This window comes from Protopterus annectens, chromosome 4.part0 (genome assembly GCF_019279795.1).
Source record: "Protopterus annectens isolate FY-2018-M chromosome 4.part0, PAN1.0, whole genome shotgun sequence".
Classification (NCBI taxonomy): Eukaryota; Metazoa; Chordata; order Ceratodontiformes; family Protopteridae; genus Protopterus; species Protopterus annectens.
The window spans coordinates 1,601,829,805-1,601,856,072 of NC_056733.1; the positions used below are offsets into that span (position 1 = coordinate 1,601,829,805).

The following is a 26,268-nucleotide window of genomic DNA, read 5'->3' on the forward strand; positions in this document are numbered from 1 at the left end:
GCCAGTGAGTGGATGGTGGGAAATTATCTCCCACCCTGTAGGGGAGGGTGTGGTGTTTCCCAACCCAGCTCAGCTTGCTGTTCCAGTGATAGAGTGGATGCCTGGTGCATGGAAAGCAGGTGATGGTACTGAGAGTAAAGTATGCTTGAGGCTACCTGTGCTGGTGTGAATAGCCTTTGTTCTGTCATGCAAAAGTGTATGTATGAATAGGATACAGGAACATTGGTAGTCTCAGCAGTATTGCAGTTGCACATATCACTAAAAAAGCTTGCATCCGATATGATGTGAAACTTCTGGTGAAGATGTGCCATGTAGTTCTCTGTCCAGTGACAAGTAAGGCAGGTTACCATAGTGACCTAATGGGGGTCAAGTCAAACTTATCTGGGTGTGGTACAAAGGTGTACTGTCATGGAAGGCAAAGCAGAAAGACCACTTGTGAACAGAGGCACAAAACCTCTCATTGTTGCCTAGATGTTGGTCTCCTCCGAAAAGCTTGCAGTATACTAAACTGAATATTTCCGTAGTATGGGAGATGACTAGGCTGAGTGTCATGAGGGGAGGTTTGCTGGTTTGTAAGTGCAGAGGCAAAAAGCACCAAGAAACAAAAAAGTCCTTAAAATTTTCTTTCATTTTCCATTGAAAATTGCCCATTTTCTCATATGACCAGGAAAATATGCATGCAACACCTCTGGCCACCATTTTACACCTTCAGCTTGACTGATCACCAGTCAGAAATATTTTACCAACCATGTTATGCTAACATTTCCTTGCGGGTATTTTAAATTTTCTGGATTATACTGTCAGTATAAGCATGCTGAACATTTTGTTTCTATATGTTTTATTTTATCCCTTCTGGAGCCAGGAAAGTGTAGTTTTGTTTATATTTAAATTCTGAGTGAAGTGGACTTGTTTTTATTTGATTGTGCTGGGAGGAAAGTCTAGATGTTTTTCAACTTGATCACTGCTGCAGTAGCCTTAACTATATGGGTTATGTCCTGCCAAGGATATAATAGCTGGGCAGCTTTCAAAGCTTCAGCTCACCTTCCACATGCCAAAACCATCCGTCAGTTTGAGCTAAGCTGACTAAAAAGACAGGTTTGGGTACCAAGCCCTTCAGAGCTTTCCTGATCTAGAAGACAGCGCTCCTCTTCAGGCTTTTGAGGATCAATGATTAGCTTGTTCTGCTCTTTTACTGTGCAGATAAGTTCCATTTGGGGAAAACCTTCCTCATTAAATTGTTTGTTTTGCTATACTTTCCTGTTTAGATAAGTTATTTTTAAGCTAGGAGTTTTTGTTGTAATGGACTATCAAGAGGCTTAATTCTACTTTTAAACAGGAGCACACTTTTTTCCTGTCAGTTTAAAAGTTATTTAAAGTAATTGAAAAACATTTTTCCTGTGGATAAATTGTGTTCATCTCACTTATTGGGGCTGACTGTGTGCTTCTAACTGTGTTTTTATGTGAAAAAGTGACTTTTAAATGCTTTTTTCTTTATCAGCTCTTGCTTGTTTTCCCCAGGAAAGAGGCATTATTTTTGGCTTTACCATGGAACAGACTACCGGTTCCTAGGTCTCTTGTGTGAAAAACAACTTGCATACTTTCAGTAATCATTCACTTTTAGCCATAAAAAAAGTGCACTTGCTAATTGTATTGTTATATTAAATACAATAAAGTACTGATGTTGGTGGGAGGCAACTGCTTGTAGAATTTATTCACTTCCCCCATTTTAAAACTTCATTTATTTTTCACCAGATTGCTTGCCAGGGTATCTTTAAATGTTAATTACTATGCTTTATGCCTCCTATCATTCAACCCCAATGCTACTGTTACTACAAAACTCCTAAGCCATATCCTCAAACTTATCTCTGCCTATTTTTCAGGCGGTATTCACCCCAACCCAGGACTTCCTGTCATTCATACCCCAAATCATATTCCTACCCCTGCTTCTCCTCCTCATAAATCTCTACTTTTCACCACCATGAATGGCCAAAGCCTATGCAACAAACTGCCCACATTCCATGCTTGGTTCACACGTAATCTCTCTGACATAGTAGCAGTCACCGAAACTTGGCTGAAACCACATCTGAAAGACTCCAAAATCACCCTCCCTAACTACCGAATCATAAGCAACAACAGACCTCAAAAGAAAGGAGGTGGAGTAGCTTTACTTTACTCCTCCTCCCTAACAGTAAATCCTTATACTTGCCTTATACATAAATTTGGTACAGCTGAAATCACCCTAGCCCTCTTAAAAATCAATAGCCATAAAACATATTAATAGCCGTTCTATATATCCTCCCTAGAAGTAATATCCCCCTTCTGGAAGACATCCTTTCTTGGTTTTCTGCCAACATTGCCGACAAAACAGTCAACTTAGGAGATGTTAACATTAACTGGGCCTCTATTCAGTCAAACCCCTCTTCCCAAAATAGCAACTTATGCAACTTCTCTCAATTAGTTAACTCTCCTACTAAACCTAAAAAGGACAGCTCCCCAGGCGGCATTCTGGACTGGATAATAGTCTCCCATTCCAAAATATATCTGACAGTGGCACTCTGCCCCTTTCCCTTAGCGATCACCTTCATGCCTTCGTCCATCGCTCTCTTTCATCTCTACAGCAAAATTATATCCAAACCCACAATCCTTTTCTGATAGCTTAAAACAGACTAACTGCAACGAATTAAAAACTCTCCTCCTTGACGATGCTGTTAAATTGCCTTGCCCCTCCTAGAACAAAGAGAGTAAAATCTGCCACTGCCTCTTGGCTCTCCAAAGAAACACTAACCCTTATGCACACTTGAGACAAATCTTGGAAACTTTACCAAAAACATAAAACACCCAACTCTCTCACCAAATACAAACAACTTCATAATAGAATTAAAAAAGTTATTACTTCTGACCGTAAATCATACTACTACAAGCTTCAAAACCACAAGTCTAATCCCAGAAAGTTTTGGACAAGCATCTCTACCCTCCTCAATCCTGGTAGAAAAGATAACACTGCCCCGATCCTAGCTCGCCAGACCTCCATCATAGCCACCAAATTCAAATACTTCTTCATAAACTCCATAGCCAAGCTCACCACTTCTTTTCCTCAGACCACCACCACTGCTCCCACTCCTCCTACCCACAACCCCTCTCTCTCTACCTCTCATACTTCTCATCCCCCTCCCTTGTCCTTTAAACCTGTTCCTCTCTCCACCATAAAAATAAAACTCCTCCAAAAGCTAAAACCATGCTCTAACGCTCCTGATAACCTTCTTACCAACTTCCTTAAGTTGGCTGCAGATGGTATGGCATTCCCTATCTGTATTTTAATTAACCATTCAATTCAAGAATCCTATGTACTCCTCCTATGGAAAAAAGCCTTTATAATTCCATTGCACAAAGGTGGCAACAATACTGATATCCCAAACTTCCGCCTTATAGCCATCCTCTCCTTATCTCAAAACTTCTTCAAAAATGTATGTATTCACCTTCAACACTTACCCCTACACAGCACGGATTCAGACCTGGACATAGCACCACCACATCCCTGCTATCCTTTCTCAACAATATTAACTGTCCCCGCGACTCTGGACATATTGTATCTGCTACTCTATTAGACCTCCCTAAGTCCCTTGATACAATTTCCCATAGCCTCCTCCTTTCTAATCTCTCTCACTTTAGTCTCTTTCCCTCCTCTTTAAACTGTTTTTCTAGCTATGTCTCAGAAAGACAGCAAGCTGTCAAATGGAATAATTGCACCTCACCCTACCTTAACTCACTGACTGGTGTCCCCCAAGGAGCTATCCTGGGCCCTCTTCTATTTAATATCTTCTTAAATGACTACCATCTCTGCATTCCCAATTCCAAACTTGTACAATACGCAGATGACTCAACCATAATCTGATTTGCTGAATCCCTCCTTAAAGTCTTGCATACAACACAAAAACTGCCTTTAACAGTACTGAAACTTGTATGCACAACAGTCACTTGGCTCTTAACGCATCCAAAACCAAATTTAGGATATTTACTCCTTCTAAGAATTCCAAAATAGACTCAAATGCCTTCCCCATAGTAAGCCAAAACAAACCCCCCATTGAAATAGTCTCCCAAACTAAACTTCTAGGTGTCATTATTGATGATCAATTAAAATTCAACATTCACCTCCAAACCAACATAAAAAAACACCAGAAACCAGGAATGCTCTACCGACACAATCGCTTCCTCTGTTGTGCAACTAAACTTACCCTCTCCACCACATACCTCATTATCTCCCTCATGTACAGAGCTCCTCCCCTTACCAATCTCCAAGCCACCCTCAAAACTAAACTACCATCCTGTTACAGTAAAATCTCCAAGTTTGCTGCCATCTCAAAATCCTCGTCCCACCACTGAGAGTCCTTACACTCCTTGAACTGGCTGGAACTCCCCAGCTCTCTCTCTCATCTTCAACTGATTACTGCCCATACTCTTATTCACAAACCATCATAATGCCCCTCCCTCTCCTCCATCCTCACTGTGCAACTTCCCAATCTAACTCTTAGATCTAATAACCAAAACCTCCTGGAAGTACACAAACCTACTCGCAGCCCAGGGCAACTTCTCCTGTCCTTCTCCCTTGCTCGAAAATGGAACCTGCTTCCTCCCCATATCCATACTACAAAATTACTTCTCCTCCAACTCGTTGCTGCATTCATACCTCTCTCCTAACTGGGAATGGTCCTGTTCTCACTCCCTACTAACCCCCCTCCGACTAATTTAGCATACCTCAGCCCAGGTGGCTATGCTACCTGCTATATAGACATAACATACCTTCTTCTCTTTACACATTTTAAACTGCCTGTGTAATTCAGCAGTTTTTTATAACATTATGTTCTAACTACTAATGACTTTGTGTTTGTACTTATTGTATCAACTGTTTTATTACTTATTGTAGACATTTGTATCTTTAGTCTCAGGAGGTGTTACTGGTTTATCTCCTGGCAATATTTCTTGTCTGATTATTGTATATACTATATCTTACTGAATTTTTGTAACTACTTTTACTGTGGAGCTTATCTCCCCGGGCCTCCATTGAAAAAGGGCTCATCTTTGCCCAATGGACTTTCCCGGCCAACAAACTGCAAAAAAAAAAACTAATGGACTAGCATTTTTTCCATGCCTTTCATCATTTTATCTTAATTTTCAAGCCTATTTGCTTAAAAAAGCCATTGTTTAGAGCTTAAACTAAGACATTATTTTAGATATCTACATATATATTGCTGTTGTAAAAAAGAAAATAGCAAATGACTTTATGAATGCAAGATCAAACTGGCATTTTCCATGTCTTTCATCATTTTATCTTAATTTTCAAGCTTCTTTGTTTTAAAAAAAACTTGTCTAGAGTAAACAAAGACATTATTTTAGATATGTATTTACATGTATATATATATATATATATATATATATATATATATATATGGGAAATTGTTATCTTGGTTCTGCTTATAGTGTGATCAGTACACTTTTACACCCCCCACCCCAGCAGCCCAAGAACACAACATGAAATGTTGGTACTCTGACAAAAAAAAAAGATTGAAAATGCGGGAGAATAGTGAATCTTTAACATCCCTCTTCTCCTTTAAACTTCTTGTTTTGCAGGAGTGCAGCTCTCCTGCAAAACCACACCCCCTGAACTTGTGTATACTAAACCCAAGATTGCCGTACCACAAAGAAAAGGGAATATTCTGCAAAATGGTCATCTCAGCTGTAGTGTAAGTCTGTTTTTTTTAGCCATTCAGTCTCTATCTTTTGGGATTCACTGTAGCAGGTCCTAGTATTTCATATGGTCACCCAACATTACATTAACTTTAACTTGCTACTTCTACCTTTTCTTACCTTGTTACAGTGTAAAGCCCGAACACTTTGCAACTAGCAAAAATCTACTTGCAATACTTGCTTACTTTACTAACTTTACCTTTTACAGCAACCACTGATAAGACATCCCCACCTCACATTTAAAATATCCCTAACTGCACACTATACAGTACTGCTTTACAGTACGACATGCACTTTACATCATGAAATTTGTATGCAAATAATAGAGCAAAAACTGTTTAGTTTAATTACTTCAGTCCATTCAGTGTCCTTTTTTAAAGATTAATGACATAAAGTAGAGCATATGCTGTACAAACCCACCCACCAGTTTAACAGTCAACAAATTAAGTCTTTCTTCAGTCATGTCTTGCAAATCCACATTTCATGTCTATTTCTGTATTTAATAGGATTGATACATTATATTATCCCATTTATTCACTAAATTCACAATGTTGCTTTTTTCTGTCTTGATCCTTTCCATCTCCCTATACCAGTCTCTGGTTCAAGCCCATTGTGCTCCTGTTTTTTTCTTTTACTCAAGCATTTTCCTCTGGAACCGTGGAAAAGGTTTTCACTGGCAGAGCCTGTCTATGGGCATTGTTACTGACAGATGAATGAGAAGCAGAGCCCCCTTCTGCTTGCTTGCTCACTCTTTATTGAGTAAACTTTTTTTTTTGTTTCCTTCATAGCCAGTTCTGCATCAACAGATGTCTTATCCACCTGGAAAAAAATATTCAGAAGATAGCTGGATGCAGCAACTTGAATCTCACACCTGCCATTTGACATTCCCTGATAACTACAACAAACTTGCTTCTCTTCTGCCTTGTGTACAGTGAATAATCATATTCCACTAACGCTCCGCTGTCCCTAGTTTTTAATGCTTTTCCCCCTCTGCCCCAGTATTGTCATGAGCATTTCTTTTTGATGGTATGAATTGCATCTTTACTAATACAGGTTTTGACTTTCTCATGGCAAGGTTTGGCACATAGACATAATGTGCCCTCTCAGTTATCAAATGCTGATGTTCGTGTTTCACAGTTGCAGTCATTATATTTGGGTTACTGCCTGCAGGTAGCCCTCAGCTGGCCTGAATATCAAAGTCTTTGGATTTCTGTGTCTTTCTTGCCGTGCGGTGCCCAAAGCAGAAGCAGGTTCGCAAGTGCTGGTCAGCAGACTCCTGAAATTTTCATTTTCGAGTTTCAGACCTGAAGTCTTCAGAAAGATAAGTACCCTGTTGGGGATCCTTTTTTCTTGCTCTAACCGATGTCAGAAAAAATTAACAGTTATCCTGCCTGTGGAAAGCAAATACCTCATGGAGATTTTCATTCTTACTGCATCACCTGTTTAGGCCCAGGCCATGACGTCCCTCGCTGTCGGTTTTGTGCCTTGTTCAATGCCCAAACTATTCATCAAGCTATTTTTGTAGCTAAATACTTTCATTCTCGATCTCCGTACTCTGAAATGGCTTCGTTAAGCCATCTGACTACCGGTCTTCTGAAAAAACGTAAGGATAAATATAGAGACAGACCGCATAGGTCCAAAACTGCCGTTAAGCTAGTCGCCAGTCTACCGGTATTCAGTGAGGTGCTTTCGCAGCCCCTGATACCCACTACTACAGATTTGCAGGCCTCTACTGAGACCCATTCGGAGTCCAGTAGGCCGCAAGATGCTTCTTTGACTATGGAACCTTCGGATGTCTCTACCTTGGATGGGTCCGGAGCCACTGTGCAGGTACTGGCTTCTGAGGGTGTATTCAGGCCTACAGACTTTCATATTAAACCGATGACTTCTTTTCAAGCTAGAAATACCGACTTCATCAGGCCTAAAGCTCGCACTACGCCTAGAAAACTGACGACCAAACCGCATACTCAGGCCCAGATGCCTCAGAAACAAATGCTTAGAATAGCTGATGACCTTATTACCTTAATTAGGGGAAGCCAGCCTTCCCCCTCTAAGAGACCTTGAACTGATTTTCTTTCCGATTCTTCTGATTAGGAATCTGATATCTCTGTTCCTTCTGACTACCAGGATTTGCCCTTATCTACTTATGAGGATTCTGATGCAGAGGATTCCATTCCCTCTGCTTCCCCTCCAGAAGATTTTTCTTTTGGTGAAACTTTGCATACCCTTAGGGAGCATTTCCACTGGGAAAGCCAGGACTATTCTGAGTCCAAAAAGAGACTTAGGGAATTTTTACTCCTGTCTCAACACAGGCCTCTAGCTATACCTCCTGTTATGGCTATTGTAGATGATGTTTTCTTGGACTCTAGCCTTACCCCAGACACTGTGCCTCCAGCTCCCAGGAAACCTGACAGGTACTACAGAGTACCTGACTCTCACAAGTTCCTCTTCAAGAATCCTACTGCGGATCCAGAGACCATTTCCCAAGGACCAAAAGGCATTAAGGCTACTACTGCCAAAACTCCTTCCGATAGGAACTCTAGAGCCTTAGACAGATGGGGTAAGAAGGTCTACACTTCTGCTACTTGGACCATTAGGGCTTTAAATTGCCAGTTTCATATGTTAAAGTATCAGCAGCATATTATGGGACTACTTAAACAGAAAGTGATGTTGATTCCTGACTGTGCTGAACACAAAGAGTTGCAAGAATTAATGCATTCTGCTGAACAAGTTGGTAAACATACTTTGCAATGTGGTTTTGATGCTTTAGAAGCGTATTGCAGGGCTGCTGTCACTGGGTCTGTACTTAGAAGGCATGCTTGGCTTAAGGAACAAAACTTGCCAGATCATGTTGTTGTGTCTTTCGGCTTTTCCCGGTTAGGGGTCGCCACAGCGGAACTCCGGTCCACTAATGATTGGCAGTAGATTCTTTTTACGTGCCAAGTTGCTGGCCCTGACACATAACCTTCAATGAATATATGCCCATTCACACATGCCTCCACACAGAAGACGCTCTAGGTGAGAATCGAACAGGACAACGTCTTACTGTGAGGCGACAACGCTACCGCAGCACCACCAGATCATGTTAAAGTAAATTACTGGATGCACCTTTAAACCAAGACCGCCTTTTTGGCAACAAAGCAGAAGTCGTCCTCAAAAGGATGGAGGAAAAAGCTAAATCTATGCAGACTGTTAAAGATTTCTTACAAGTACAGCCTCTCTTATTCAGTAGGCATTGGCCTTCAAAGAACTGGTCCTTTCCAGTCCCTTCCAGGCCTTCTCAGTCCAAACCCAGGAGCAGCAGACCACCAAGACTTCAGTCTCAGACTACGCACAGATCTAAGCAGTGGGGGGCTCCCACTTCCAAAGCAGGGAGCTGTAAGTCACCCCCTATGGAAAAATGGCTCAATGACTTATCCTTAACTCCTCCAAGCCCTGCTCAACTACTTGCTCCCTTAGGAGGAAAGCTCGCCTTGCATGGAAAAAACTGGGAACTCATTACCCTGGACAAATGGGTTTTAATCGTAGTTTCCCTAGGATACAGATTCCAGTTCGACCCACTACCATCCCCAAGTGGATGGCCAGACCTCCCCCCAAATCAGTGGGCGGAGGCCCAAAAACAAGTGCTCTCTCTCTCTTCAGTATCAGGACCATTCAGCATGTCCTAGCAGAACAAAGGAGACAAGGTTTTTATTCAAGACTGTTTGTGGTACCCAGAAAACAAAACTCCTGGCGTCCTATCCTGGACCGGTCTATTCTCAACACCTTTCTGGTGTTTCCAAAATTCAAAATGTTAACTCTTGAACAGCTTCTTCCTATGCTAGCCAAGGATGCCTGGCTGGCAACCCCAGACTTAAAGGAAGCTTACCTGCACATCCCAATAAGGGAATCCTGTAGGCAATACCTACATTTCAGGGTGGGCTCCATGCACTGTCGGTTCTCTGCACTTCCCTTTGGCTTATCTACTGCACCCAGGGTATTCACAAAATGTCTAGCTCCAGCCATTGCATTTTGCAGGCAGAGAAATATTCAGATTTACCCATATTTGGACAACTGCCTGATTCAGTCAGAGAGTCAGGACTTGCTATTACAGCACCTGGCATTTGTAAAGAGACTTCTTACTTCACTGGGATACACTATCAACGAGAAGAAATCACACCTATTACCCAGTCAACAGATTGTATTCCTGGGATGAAGCTTGAACACAACTTCCCAGATGGTATTCCGCACTACAGAGAAACAAGTTTATTTGACAACCTACTGCCCACAAAAGCCCAGCTATCTGCAAGGAAAATCCTGCAAGCCCTGGGGTTCATGGCCTTTTGCATTCTGCTAATTCCATATGCAAGACTGCATATGAGGAAACTTCAATGGTATCTAAAAAAAGTCTATGGTGTCAACATTCTCAGTTCCTTTGGTGGGCAGAGGCCTGCTACCACAACAGGGGACTCCATTTCACTCTACCCCCTGCTGCCCACACCCTAACAACAGGCGCATCAAAATATGCATGGGGGGCTCACATGGCAGGGCAGTGCATTCAGGGCAAATGGAACCCAATACAGATGCACCTGCATATCAATCAAAAAGAAATGTTAGCTGTACAGAATACCTTGACAGCCTTCAAATACCTTATTATGCCAGGGCAACTATTGGTAAAGACAGACAACACCACAGTTATGTGGTACACAAACAAGCAGGGGGGGAACCCATTCCTACCCACTCTGTAGACTAGCCATGGCTCTGTGGAACACAGCTTTGAGCAACCAAGTGCACCTACAAACTCAAGTCCTGCCAGGCAAACTAAATTCACTGGATAATTGCACAAACTCCACTCCACACACCTTCAGATACAAACAACTCTGATCCAAAACAATACCAAAACAGCAAAATCTTCAGAAGTCAGGAATCGAAAAACAGGAACCAAAGTCAAATCCAAAAGCAAATTCTTTATTCTCCAGCGCCTCGGTGTAACCACCTTTCAAGAGTGTACATTCTCACTGAAAGAATGGGGATATATATATATATATATATATATATATATATATATATATATATATATATATATATATATATATATATATATATATACACTCATAGCAATTAATTAAACAATTAATTAAACAATTATGTTCAAAAAAGTTTTAAAGCAGACACCTCCAGTTTATTTCATTATTCAGTCCACAGGGTGTCATTGTATTGTATTTCAAAATAAAAATACTTTCCTTATATTGTAAGTTATATTTCAAAGCATTTTCATCATTACAAAGACATTTCACACTTTCTAAAACTGTTCCTGTTAAAAATGAAGCATCACTATTATGATAAACACTAAAATGTGTGGCAATAAATTTATTTTCCCTTTTGTCTTATGTCTCTAATGTGCTCAACTAACCTAATACGAAACTCTCTTTTAGTTTCATCTATATAATATAACCACAGGGACAGTGTAAAGCATACACAACTCTCTTGCTTCTACAGGTAAAACTATCTCTTACTGTGAACCTAATGTTGTTAATATAATTAAATGTTCTAGCTATATTCCTACAAACACTGCATCTACTGCAACATCTTGTACCAAATTCACTTAGTGGTCTTGTTAAACAAAATTTTGGCATTACATATTTACCATGTACCACCATATCTTTCAAATTTCTTCCCCTTTTATAGGAGAATAAAGGTTTTTGTGGCAAAATGTGCATCAACACCTTGTCTTTCACTAAAAATTTCCAAAAATGTTCCCCTACATCCTTTATGTCTCCACTTTTTACATTATATGTAGAGACAAAATAAATATCCTTACAAGTTTTATCATTGGTTGCCAGATGATATTTCTTATAATGGTGATGTTCACCCTTGTTACATTTATTCCTTACCATATTATTCTCCTTTTTTACCTTCATAAGGGCATTTTCTAAAATATTCACACTGTACCCTCTTTTCAAAAACATATTATATGTGATATCCTATTCCCTTTGTAAATTTTCTTGTGTGTTACATAATCTAGATACCCTTGCCAATTCCCCATAAGGGAGAGCTTCCAAAGTATGTACAGGATGGCAACTGGATGCATGAAGGTATTGATTACCATCTATAAACTTCCTATGTATATTTGATATAATTTTACCATGTTCTGTACCCTCCAAAACAAGATCCAAGAATATTACTTTGTTTCCCTTCTGTATTCCATCAAATTCTAACCCAAATGGGTTACCATGTAAGTCTGTCAAAAATTCATTAACTGAATCAAAACCACCATCACAAATAAAAATCGAATCATCTATGTAACGAAAATAAAGTAACACATTACATTTCATAAAATTTAACTCAAATAGAAATTTCCTTTCAAAAAAATTCATAAACAAATTGGCAAACATGGGGGCAAAAGCTGCCCCCATTGCTGTACCTTGTTTCTGCCTATACAAAACATCATTAAAAATAAAATAATTATTCTTTAAACAGAAATCCAACAAATCTACTATGAAATCAACAGAAGGGTTGTCTTTTAAAGAAGATCTCACTGCATTGAGGCCATCATCATGTCTAATAGAGGTATATAGACTTTTAACATCCATAACCAACCAATACATTTTGTTGTACCAAGAGATAGAGGATATTTTGTTTAAAAATTCCATACTATCTTTGATGTAAACTGGAGATTTAACTACATATGGTAAAAATATTCTATGTAAAATCAAACCAGTGTTATGTAGGAAATAGTTGCAGGCTGAAATAATGGGTCGACCTGGGGGTTATGTAAGTTCTTATGTATTTTGGTAAACAAAAGAATACAGCTAGGTCCTTTCTATCATTATCTAACCTATTCCTCACATCCTTCTCTGTAAAAAACCCAGCCTGACTCCCCTGTCCAACATGTGTTTAAATTTTGTAACAGCCTTTTGATAATGAATCATATTGCTTCTTTCATATGTTGTTTCATCCTGCAAATGATTCATACACATCTCAAAATATTGCACAACACTCATTATAACAATTTTGTTTCCCTTATTGGAAGGTTTAATAATAATATCCTTCCTGTCACATAATTCTTTTAAAGCACTCCATTCTTTATAAGTTAAGTTATATAAACTATTACATCTATTCAGTTTCATATTTCTACATATATTCTCACATTCACATTTAATCATGGAGCCGTAATGAATAGCTCTCTGGTTAATAAAAGGCGGAATAAATTTGTTAGAAGAAGCTACATAAGACATATCTATTGCATTGCCAACAATAGGAAATTGCACATCATCATTACTTATACATTCATCACATGAATAAAAACTATCCTCAGATTCACATGAAGAAAAGCCTCCATGTGCAGAATTAAAACATCCTTGGTCCCTGCTAAAATGAACTTTCAAATGTATCTTCCTAAGAAATTTAAAAATATCTTGCTGTATCAAATATTCTTTAGGAAAAACAGTAGGTATAAACTTTAAACCTAAACATAACACAGCAAACTGTTCATCAGACAAATCACAACCAGATAAATTTAGAACAATACTTTTATCATTAAAGTCATTACTGTTTAAATTTCTTGTTGTTATATTGTTGTCCATATCTCCGATTCTAACGAAAATTGTCAGGTTGATTGAATTTCTGAACAGAGACATCTTCTTGCTCATAACTTCTCAGGCGTTTCTGTCCCTGTTGAAATGTTCGTTCCTGATGCTGCAAGCCTCCATTGTTAAACTCCTGTTGCATCCTACGTGGTTGTGCTGGTCTAGGTAATTCCATACTGGTGTCCGACCTAAACTCTTCCCCTGAAGAAGCAAAAGAAGAAGACAACGGTGCATCAGTGAATCTTACCCTCCTACGTTGTTTCCGCTTATGTACTGTCTAATTAGGAGGGTAAGAAAATGCAGTCCCTGCTTCATATTCATTGATATCGCGTATTAATTTTGTTTTCTTTTGTTTTACAAGTTCATTCTCTAGATTATTCAGTCTCTCATTAGTCTTCTCCATGAAAGACTTCATATTTTCTAGACTCACAGATGAAGTAATACTATGTGAAAGGGAAACCAGCTCCTGTTTAAGAGACTGATGTTTGAGCTGGTCCCTTTCCAACAGAATGTGAAGCCACTCTATTACACACTTGTGTGCTGCTATGAACCAGCGTTCCTTAAATTTCTTATCAGCAGCACAATTCAAGTCAAATGGTGTACTAGGATTCTTTACGAATCTAAGACCTCTAGGTGTAATATTCAAGCTAATATATTTTTGCAAACCTAAAATGTTAAAGTGCACCCTTGTCTCTTTCTCAATCAACCTGTCATTTTTGATACAGTTCTCTGATTTCTGGAGACACACTTTGAAATTTATGTCCCACAGAAACAAAAGGGTCAAGCACTCTTTTATTTCTTTCTTGCAAAAATTGATCAAAAAATTGACGGTCTCTCACTTCAAGTTGACGTGCATCCACAGGAACATGTGCAGAAACATTTACAGCTGGTCTAGAACCTGAAAAAAACTGCTCAATAGTTCTCTGTTGAGCAGAATAAATCATAGAGCTTTCAGCCCCTACAGTACCTTGTTGCAAAGCTGTGTTCTCCCGAAAAACCCTGGGAATATCCAAATTAGGATCAGTCGACATCCCTGGATAATTGCACAAACTCCACTCCACACACCTTCAGATAGAAACAACACTGATCCAAAACAATACCAAAACAGCAAAATCTTCAGAAGTCAGAAATCGAAAAACAGGAACCAAAGTCAAATCCAAAAGCAAATTCTTTATTCTCCAGCGCCTCGGTGTAACCACCTTTCAAGAGTATGCATTCTCACTGAAAGAACGGATATATGTATACTCATAGCAATTAATTAAACAATTATGTTCAAAAAAGTTTTAAAGCAGACACCTCCAGTTTATTTCATTATTCAGTCCACAGGGTGACATAAGACATAAAAGGGAAAATAAACTTATTGCCACACATTTTAGTGTTTGTCATAATAGTGATGCTTCATTTTTAACAGGAACAGTTTTAGAAAGTGTGAAATATCTTTGTAATGATGAAAATGCTTTGAAATATAACTTACAATATAAGAAAAATATTTTTATTTTGAAATACAATACAATGACACCCTGTGGACTGAATAATGAAATAAACTGGAGGTGTCTGCTTTAAAACTTTTTTGAACATAATTGTTTAATTAATTGTTTAATTAATTGCTATGAGTATATATATATATATATATCCATTCTTTCAGTGAGAATGTATACTCTTGAAAGGTGGTTACATCGAGGCGCTGGAGAATAAAGAATTTGCTTTTGGATTTGACTTTGGTTCCTGTTTTTCGATTCCTGACTTCTGAAGATTTTGCTGTTTTGGTATTGTTTTGGATCAGAGTTGTTTCTATCTAACCAAACTAAATTCACTGGCAGACAATTTAAGCAGAAATCTCATGGACCCACAGGAATGGAAACTGGAACCCAAAATATTCAAGCTGTTGAGGAACAAATGGGGGACTCCAGAGGTAGACCTGTTTGCCTCCCCTCAGAACTACCAATTGAACAAATTCTGCACCAGAACTCCCCACAATCAAGCTTGGAAAGTGGATGCCCTGTCCTTTACCTGGGAAAGCCTCTCAGTTTATGCCTTTTCCCCTCTGCCTCTGCTCTCGAAGGTTCTTCTAAAGATCAAACAGGACAAGCCAAGGGCAATACTGATTGCACCATACTGGCCACGCCAGCACTGGTACCCCCTTTTGCACAGCTTGATAGTGCTACAACCATGGCATCTGCCTCAGACCCCTACCCTGCTGTCCCAGCAGGCGGGCCAGATTCTGCACCCTCAGCTTCAAACCCTGAACCTTGCAGCCTGGCTAATTCCCTGAGCTCACCTCTAGCAACCTTCAGTAAGCAGGTGCTGGATGTCATTCTTGAGAGAAGGAGGCCTAGTACTAGAAAATCCTATTCAGAAAAGTGGAAAAGATACTGTTCCTGGAGCCAGGCTCAGGGGATGGGCACAACGGTGCCCAGCTTACCTCATATTCTAAATTATTTAATAGAAATGCTCCACAAGGTCCTGTCTTTCTTGTCAATTAAGATTCATGCCTTTGCCATTTCAGCATATTATAATACTGAGCCACCCCTCTTCTCTCATTCCCTGCTTAAAACAATTCCTTAGAGGGGCCCAAAAATTTAAGACCCCCCCTCCCAGGAGAGCTCCCACTCCAGCCTGGGACCTTAATTTTCTTCTGGAAAAACTCACTCTTCCCCCCTTTGAACCAGCTGCTACAATGGAGTTGAAATTCCTTTCTTGAAAAACAGTCTTACTTCTAGCCATCACTTCGGCAAGAAGAGTGTCTGAACTGCATGCCCTCATGGCAGTGGAACCCTTCATTATCTTCCATGTGGACAGGATTTCCCTCAGGACTAATCCATCCTTTATGCCCAAGGTGGTGTCTAGTGTGGCCCTAAACCAGTCCATTCATTTGCCTGCTTTTTTCCCTAATCCTCAAAATAAAGGGGAAAGTATACTGCATTCTCTGGATGTGCACAGACAGGTTAGATTCTATTTGGACAGGACTAAGCCTCTCAGAAAAATCTGACCAGCTGCTAGTTAGCTTTGCTGCAGGGGCAGAGGGGAAGGCCATTTCAAAGCAAACCATTTCTAAATGGATAGCCCATTGCATTCATTTCTGCTACAAGCAGCATGGAAAACCTACCCCACAGGGGATAAGATCACATTCCACCAGGGCTGCATCTACCTCTACAGCATTTCTCAGAGGAGTCCCTACCAGGGACATCCTGGAAGCTGCTACCTGGAGCTCTGTACATACTTTCACCAAGCATTACCTCTTGCCTGTCTTTTCTAAATCCAGAGCTGGATTTGCCACAGCGGTCTTACAGGGCCTGATTACCGGCCCTAATGCTCTTTAACTACCGCCACCATTCCTTAGCTTTGGGAATCAACCCAAATGTAATGACTGCAACAGTGAAACACAAAGAACATAGTAGTGTTGTGTACACTTACCATAAATGTAGATGTTCGAGTGTATTCACTGTTGCAGTCTTGGTTACCCTCCCTCCAGCCCCCTGACTTCTTTTAACTGTTGCATTTCTTTCTTGTTTGGCATATATTATTTCTTGTGTATTTGCTTTTTGGTGGGGATGTTCCATACCATATAATTGCTTCCTATTGTGGGGTCTGCTGACATCTGGGGCAAGAAAAACTGATGTAATGGCATCGGCTGCATGTTTTATACCCCTGACGACCTGACGTCATGGAAGAAGTGACAGTATCCGACACAGAAATCAGAAGACACTGGTATTCAGGCCGACTGAGGGCTACCTGCAGGCAGATAACCCAAATGTAATGACTGCAACAGTGAATACACTCTAACATCTACATTTATGGTAAGTGTACACAACTGTACTTTGTGGAACACCAGTCCAGTTACTTATTTGTACTTTAATAAAATGAATGCAGTCTGTTCCTTCCAGTTTCTGCGGTACAGCAGAAAATCTCAGGTTTTCTGTGTGTGCTCTGACTTCTAACTGTACTGTTTTTTGAAACAACCCTTCTTGAAAACCTCATGATCTTCCAGCTTTTTTTTTTTTATTTCAGCCTCTTATTTTTGCAGTTACATCAGTTTATCTGAATAGTTAGGTAAAGCTTTTTCTATTTTCTTTCCAGTCTTTTATTTGACTTTATATATTCCTTCAGTGTTTCACTTATTTTAAATACTGAGTACATTTGATTTACCTTTACAAAGCTGAAACTTGAACTGTTTTTTTTTTCTGAACAGCTGCAAGATCTTTTTTTCTGCCAGAGCTTTTGCTTCTCTGTTTCTGGCTGATGTCCTCTTATTGTATCCAGATGTCTTCTTTGCTGGTATCCAGGCAGTGTAATTAGTAGCCAGTGACAGAATTTCCCCCAAGTGAATAGCAGTAACTGGCTTGTTTTCACAGTTGCAGTTTTCGCACTGGGAGAATTGTAATAAACCTGTTTATCACTGTACAGCCATCTAGGAAGGCCTGGTGCTCTGGGTTATTGGCTGACCAAGGGATTAAGAAAGTTCAAAACTGATTGTTTTTAGGTTTTTGTCTTCAATGTTTAAGTAGCAATGCTTTGCTTGCTGCTGTGCTGTTTTGTTGTATTGTGTAACAATTCTCCTGCTGTGGCTGGGTTTTACAAGACATGCCCTTCCTGCTGATCATTTCTACCTCCATGGAAGTGGAATCCCATTGCTATTTATTCTAAAAGATTAATTTTTAATTGTTTGTGCTGAGAGGAAATTGTCATTGCTTCCTAAGAGAAAGTAATTAGCTTGTTGTCTAGGTGATTGGCTGACCCAGTGGTCAAAAAAGTTAAACTTGGCTATTACAAGCTTTTTTCTTGGTTGTTTACATGGCAGTGCCTTGATTGACTCTGCTCTAATTTGTTGGTCTGCAATGAGCTGCGTATTGCATAGTAGTGAGGAAAATACTCTACCGGTACAAGCTAGTTAAAGTAAATCGTCAACATTATTAGCATTCCCCTCTAATCCATCTTTACAGCCATCAGTCTCTTCACTTTGTACTCAGCCTTGCTGCTGTCTGTTGTGCTTTGAGCCTCAGTGCACTACAAAGTGCAAATTACCTATTATAAATTTTACCTAGTGACTGTCATTGTAACTCATGTCTTAATTCTGTGTGTACTTCACTATTTAAGTCCCCCTCTTTCCCCTTATGGAACAGAAACCTCTGATGTTCTTGTTTCACTGTTGCAGTCATCACATTTGGGTAATCTGCTGGCAGGTTGCCCTCAGTCGGCCTGAATTCCAAAGTCTTGGGTCCTGCGTCGGTTGCTGTCTCCTCTTCCATGACGTCAGGTCGTCAGGGGTATAAAACAAGCAGTCAACGCTATTTTCTTTAGTCTTTCTTGCCGCACGGTGCCCGAAATGGAAGCATTTCGCAAGTGCCGGTCAGCCGACTCCTGAAATATTCAAGTTCGAGTTTCAGAACCAAAGTCTTCACTAAAGCTAAGTACCCCGTTGGGGAAACTTTTTTCTTGCTCCATACCGATGTCAGAAAAAGTAAATAATTGTATTACTTGTGGGAAGCAAATACCTCATAAGGATTTCCATTTATACTGTATTCCTTGCCTAGGCCCTGATCACAACGTGCCTAGCTGTCGGTTTTGTGCTAGATTTAACCAACGCCCTGTTAAGTGTCGGTATATTTTTGCCTCAAAATACTTTGGAAACAGATTTAACTACCCAGAAATGTCGTCATATAGCAATCCGACTACCGGAGTACACAAAAAATGCAAAGAAAAGGACAGAGACAGACAGTCGAGGTCCAAAACCGAAGCTTCTCCTAAGCCAGTCGCTGGTTCGCCGGTACTCAGTGAGGCGCTTTCGCAGCCCTTGATACCTGCTACTTTCGAGTCGCAGGCCCCTACTGAGACCCATGTGGAGTCCGACACGCCACGAGATACTCAAAGTATTGGACCCAAGGATGTATCTCCCTCGGATGGGTCCGGAGACGCTGAGCAGGCATCGGCTTCTGAGGGTGTATTCAGGCCTCAACATTTTTATTTCAAACCGACGACAGCTGCAAAACCAAAGACAAAAGCAACTTCTAAGGCTAAAAAAAATGACACGTGAGCCACGTGCAGAGGCGCTATGCCTAAAAAAACAGATAATCAAAATGGCTGAAGACCTTATTACCTTGATCAGGGGTTCCCAACCCCTGCCTGATAAGAGGCCTAGGCAAGACACTGATTATGAATCTTTAGATCAGGTTTCTATTTCTTCTGATTCCTCTTCTGATCAGGAATTATCTATTCCTCCCTATGAGGATTCTGATGCAGAGGAGCCTATCCCATCTGCATCACCTCCTGAGGATTATTCATTTGGAGAAACCTTGCATACTTTGAGGGAGCATTTTCATTGGGAGAGTCAAGATTTCTCAGAATCAAAAAAGAGACTCGGGGATTTCCTTCTTCTCCCTCAGCACAGGCCTTTAGCCATACCCCCTGTTTTGGACATTGTGGATGATGTGTTTTCGGAGTCAAGCCTGACTCCTTACCTCCGGCTCCCAGCAAACCTGACAGATATTACAGGGTCCCTGACTCACACAAATTTTTATTTAGAAACCCTGCTGCTGATCCTGAATCTATTTCACAAGGTCCAAAGGGAGTTAAGGCCTCAACAGCAAAAAATCCTACCCCTTCTGACAGAGATTCAAGGGCACTGGATAGATGGGGAAAAAGGTTTATACATCTGCAACATTGGCAGTTAGGGTCTTAAACTGCCAGTTTCATATGCTCAAGTATCAGCAATGTGTTATGGGATTGCTGAAACAGAAAAAGATGTTGATTTCTGAATGTGCAGAAAATAAAGAATTGTAGGAATTATCACATGCAGCTGAACAAGTTGGAAGGCATACTTTGCAATGTGGTTTTAATTCCTTAGAGGCCTCCTGCAGGGCTGCAGTTACTGGATCTGTGATTAGGAGGCATGCTTGGCTAAAAGAGCAAAATTTGCCTGTTCATGTTAAAGCTAAATTACTGGATGCACCTTTACAGCATGATACTCTGTTTGGTATTATGGCAGAAGAGGTTTTAAAGAAAATGGAAGACAAAGCTAAGTCTATGCAAACTGTAAAAGACTTCTTACAAGTGCAGCCACCAAGATTCAGTAGACACTGGCCTACAAAAAAATGGTCCTTTCCTGTGTCCGACAGAGCTCAAAGGGCAAATCCAGACACCCTAAGGGTTCCAGATACCAGGCACAAGATTCTTACAGGTCAAAGCAATGGGGTGCTTCTACCTCCAAATCTGGAGGAGATAAAGCTCAACCCTGCAGAAAACAGTCCCAATGACTTCCCTCTCCCTTCACCAAGCACTTAACTTTCGGCAGCACCCTTAGGGGGAAAATTAGCACTTTTTGCTCACAATTGGCAGTTATAATTCATAGGTTAGTACTAAGCTAACTGCCCTTGCGAGCCATTTTAAGCTTAGCCAGTTATTCCTTGTGAGACTCAAACCCTGCACCTTGTGTTTGTAAGGCAAACACCTTAACCATTAGGCCACCCTCCCAACCCTAATAACCCAGGACAAGTGGGTGCTAAAAATCGTATCACAGGGATACAGATTCCATTTTCATACTCTTCCAGTGGCAAACGGTTGGCCGGATCTGCCAAAAAATCAATGGGCAGAGGCACAGAAACAGGTTACGTCCCTCATGAATATGGGGGCCATTCAGTCAGTACCAGAACAGGAAAAAGGACAAGGTTTTTACTCAAGACTGTTCTTGGTACCCAGAAAGGACTAGGCTTGGCGGCCAGTACTGGATTTATCAATTTTGAACACATACCTGTACATTCCAAAATTCAAAATGCTGACTTTGCAGCAGCTTCTGCCCATGCTGGGCAAGAATGCTTGGCTGGTGACATTAGACCTAAAAGGGGCATGCCTGCATGTCCCAATAAGGGAATTGTGCAGAAGATACCTCCATTTCAAGGGTGGCTTAATGCATTACCAATTCTCTGCGCTGCCCTTTGGCTTATCTACTGTGCCCAGGGTCTTTACAAAGTGCCTGGCACCAGTAATTGTTTTTTGCAGACAAAGAAGTATACAAATATATCCTTACTTGGACAACTGCCTCATTCAAGCAGAGAACAAGGACACTCTTCTTCAACACCTGGCGTTTGTGAAAAGGCTTCGAACATACCTAGGGTACACAATAAATGAAAATAAATCACAACTGGTACCCTCTCAAAAGATAACATTCCTGGGTGCAAGCTTGAATACAACTGCCCAGATGGCTTACCTCACGCCAGACAAACAAAGGCAACTGACTACTTACTTCAAACTGACGGCAACAAAAACCCAGTTATCTGCAAGACAAACTCTGCAGGCTTTGGGATTCGTGGCATCCTGCATCCTACTGATTCCATATGCAAGACTGCATATGAGGAAACTTCAGTGGTACCTAAAAAGTTTATGGAGTCAACATTGTCACAATCTGGAAACAATGAGTCCTCTCATTCCCTGCCTACACCAGGAGTTTCTATGGTGGGCAAAGGCATGTCGCCAAAATATGGGACGGGCCTTCACTGTACCCCCTACCAGCCAAACCTTAACAGATGCATCAGATTATGCATGGGGGGGCCCACCTGGCGGGAATATGCATTCAGGGCATATGGACCCCAAAACAAATGCATCTACATATCAACCAAAAAGAGATGCTAGCTGTCCAAAATGCCCTGACAGCCTTCAAGAACTGACTTCATCCAGGACAACTACTGATAAAGAACGGACAACACCAGTTATGTGGTATATAAACAAGCAGAGGGGCACGCACTCATACCTCCTTTGCAGATTAGCCATGGCACTGTGGGACACAGCCTTGACTTGCCAAATACATCTTCAAGCTCAATTCCTGCCAGGAAAACAAAATACTCTGGCAGACGATTTAAGCAGAAACCTTATGGACCCTCACGAGTGGAAACTAGATCCACAAGTCTTCAGCATGATAACAAAGAAATGAGGGAGCCCGGACTTAGATTTATTTGCCTCCCCCCAAAATTATCAATTGAAAAGATTCTGCACAAGGACTTATCACAGACAAGCATGGAAAGTGGACGCCGTGTCCTTCAGCTGGAAAAAACTATCAGTTTACGCTTTCCTCCTCTGCCTCTTCTTCCCAGGGTCCTACTAAAAGTCAGACGAGAAACCAAAGATGATACTAATTGCCCCGGACTGGCCCCGCCAATACTGGTACCCAACCCTAAGGAACTTGTCTCAATACCCAGCTTGGACCTTACCTCAAAGACCTCAACTACTGTCCCAGCAAAACAATCAGATCCTGCACAATCAACTCCAAACACTGAACCTGGCAGCATGGCTGATCATGTAGTCATGCAAACAACACCTCTCAGTAAAGCTGTGATGGATGTCATTTTGGAAGCCAGAAGGCCTAGTACTAGAAAATCTTATTCTGATAAATGGAAGAGATTCTGTGATTGGAATCAAGCACAAGGAACTGATACAGCAGAACCAAATATTCCTCAGATATTACAATACTTGACTGAGATGTCTGACAAAGGCCTATCTTTCTCATCAATTAAAATCCATGCCTCTGCCATTTCGGCTCATTACAATACAGAGCCACCAATCTTTTCTCATCCTTTACTAAAGCAGTATCTTAGAGGAGCCAAAAATTTAAGGCCTCCCAGTAGATCACCAATACCTGCATGGGACCTCAGTTATGTGTTGGAAAAGCTCACCCTGCCTCCATTTGAACCAGCTGCTGCTGTGGATATAAAGTTCTTATCATGGAAAACAGCTCTACTCCTAGCAATTACTTCAGCAAGAAGAGTCTCAGAGCTACAGGCCCTCATGGCTGTGGTGCCTTTTATCATAGTTTACCCAAACTGGGTGTCTTTGTGGAGCAATCCTTCATTTATGCCTAAGGTGGTTTCCAGTGTGGCTCTTAACCAAACCATTCATCTACCAACCTTTTATCCAAATCCGCAGAACAAAGGGGAGAGAATTCTGCATTCCTTGGATGTACACAGACGGCTAAGATTCTACTTGAGCAGAACTAAAGCTCTAAGAAAAACTGAGCAATTACTAGTGATATATGCTGCAGGATCAGAATGGAAGGCTATTTCAAAGCAGACTATTTCAAAGTGGATAAGCCACTGCATTCATTTCTGCTACTTACACCATGGCAAACCTGTGCCCAAGGGCATTTGGTCTCATTCCACCAGAGCTGCTGCTACATCAGCAGCCTTTCTCAGAGGAGTACCAACCAAAGACATTCTAGAGGCTGCTACTTGGAGTTCTGTTCACACCTTTACAAAGCATTATCATTTGCCTCTCTACTCTTAAGTCCAGGGCAGGCTTTGCCACTGTAGTTCTGCGGGGCCTTATAGCCGCACCTAATGGTGTTTAGCTCCAGCCTCCCATCCATAGCTTTGGGATTCTACCCAAATGTGATGACTGCAACAGTGAAACAAGAAGAACATAGTACAGTTGTGTACACTTACCACAAATGTAGATGTTCGAGTATATTCACTGTTGCAGCCCAGGTTACCCGCCCGCCATCTCCCCTTTCATTCTGGAGTTTATCTTTCCTTCTCTATCTTCTACAACCTATGTGGTGTACTTGCTTGTAGATGAAGGTAAAGGTTGTATTGATGCATGTATATATAGTGTATATATATATATATATATATATATATATATATATATATATATAGATAGATAGATATAGATATGTGTATGTGTATATATATATATATATATATATATATATATATATATATTTTTTTTTTTTGCTACCTTTTTGGGGGCACCTGACATCTGGGGCAAGAAAAACTAAAGAAAATGGAGTTGGCTGCTTATTTTATACCCCTGACGTCATGGAAGAGGAGACCGCAACCGACTCAGGACCCAAGACTTTGGAATTCAGGCCTACTGAGGGCAACCTGCCAGCAGATTACCCAAATGTGATGACTGCAACAGTGAATACACTCGAACATCTACATTTATGGTAAGTGTGCACAACTGTACTTTATTGATACCCGAAGCTGTTAAGTCTCTTTGAGTGTAGCGTTTTATTCAGCTATTGATTTTAACCACTTTCAGCTGTTGTTTATAACCTCCCTTCTAATTCTGAAGATCAGTTTACTAATTGTTACTTGTCACTGTCCCCTTGCAAAAAATAAAATCACTTGGCCAACATAAATCCTAAGTTGGGTGTTTGTTTTTTCTGTAGACAGCCTCATAGTACTGGATATTTAGGCAGGCTAAGAAGTGACCAATTCTCAGAGACCATGAAGTAACAATTAATAGCTCCAATATGATCTGAGAGAATTGTAGGTATCTTATCAAAGTGGAAGAAAGCTTCTTGTTTAAAACTAAAGCCTGTGACCAGGACAGAACATCATCCACATATATACATGTACCTATCAAACCAACATATGGTGAAGTTGTCACAAACATCAGTATGGTCTTAACATCAACATTCCCTGACATTTCATATTCTTGTTTTAGGATTTGTAAAAACTGAACTGCTTTGGTGGTGAGATCAATTTTATCTGAATCCAGGTCTACCATATTTCCTTCCTGCTTCAGTAGAGTCTGTAACTACAGACACCTTAGACTTTGCTTGGAGTCCATTGTCTGTACAAATGAAAGTGCAGAGTATATGGAACAAAAAGGACAGACTAAAACATGTAAACATAAAGAAGATGTTATCAGTAATAAATTCTTTCAACTGTCTTATCTGGTATCCTCAGAAACATTACAAGTGATTACAGACAAATGTGGTACATAAAAAAAACATGGGGGATCCAGATCTTACTGTCTGTGCAAACTAGCCATGTTAGCCTGGGGAATGACATTTCAGCATAATCTCACTCTGCAAGCACCTTACAAAACTGTAAAATAAAAAAATTTATGGCAAACAAGTTGAGCAGGACCAGGACAGGCCCTCATGAATGGAACTTTAATGTGGGGGTGGGGTCATTCAGGATTAAATCCAGCTGTGGAGAACACCTCTGGTAGATCTGTTTAACTCCATTCACAACAATCAACTGACAAACTCTATTCCAGGACTCCTTGCAAGAAGGCCTGGAAAGCAGATGCGTTTTCATTTGGCTCCCTGTTGAAATGTCGGCCCTCGAAATGCTGAGTGCCAAAAAAAAAAAAAAAAAAAAAAAAAAACACAATAAGACTTGAAAGGACAGGAGAAGAACAAATGTCAGAAGTCACTGTTCTTCATTTTTGCAGGGGGACAAGCCCCCCCCCCAACTTATATATACCAACTCCAAGATTGCCATACATCTGAGAAAAGAGAATATTCCAAGAAATTTTAAGTGTATTTTTTATTAAATTACAAAAATGTTAAAAACAAATGCTGTGTGCATTAATAGGGCTACTTTAGTTCAACAGAAAGGATAATTTCTTATACTTGAGCACCTTGATGCAAGTCCACATACCACTTTGCCACTCCATACTTAATGAATAGTAAATATTTTCCTCCTTGTACTTTAACTTCTCTTTTCTGCATGTTAGTCACTTTTGTAAGCACTGATTTTTTTTCTCTCCCCCTTCAGGTTCTTCCCCGACAGACATGTGGCTTATTCACACACACTATATTTTATAATGAGTACCCTGGAGGTGCAGTCGAACTTGACAAGATCATTAATGGAGGGGAGCTTTTCCTTACGGTGCTGCTAAATCCAGTGAGTAATGTTCTGTTTGTCTTGTTACCTGTCAACTAACAGTTCTAAACAGATACCTTGTAGAAGAGTGTGAAATACTGTGCCAAAATGTTTGCCATTTCTGCCTGTTGGTGTTACACAAATGCAGACATAAATAACTACAGTAGCTGCTGTCACTAGGGTTTGGACATGGTGAAACTGATAGATAAATTATTATGAAAAAGTGCCTTGTATTTAATATCAGTATATTTCAGCCAGAAAAAAAAACGTCTTAGCAAAAAAACACTGCTAGCCGATTTTTAAAACAGTTCATTTTTGGACTGATTTATTGACTTAAGTTGTCCAAGTATGTT

General features: G+C 40.4%; 1 protein-coding gene across 1 annotated transcript in view; it reads left to right on the top strand.

Moving 5' to 3' along the window:
- Positions 1-26,268, top strand: part of NDST1 (N-deacetylase and N-sulfotransferase 1) — a 1,661,305-nt gene that overhangs the window by 729,995 nt on the left and 905,042 nt on the right. The window contains exon 8 of the mRNA XM_044069371.1: positions 25,808-25,936. Within this exon, the coding sequence (XP_043925306.1) occupies positions 25,808-25,936 (129 nt within the window). The remainder of the gene's footprint in view (positions 1-25,807; positions 25,937-26,268) is intronic.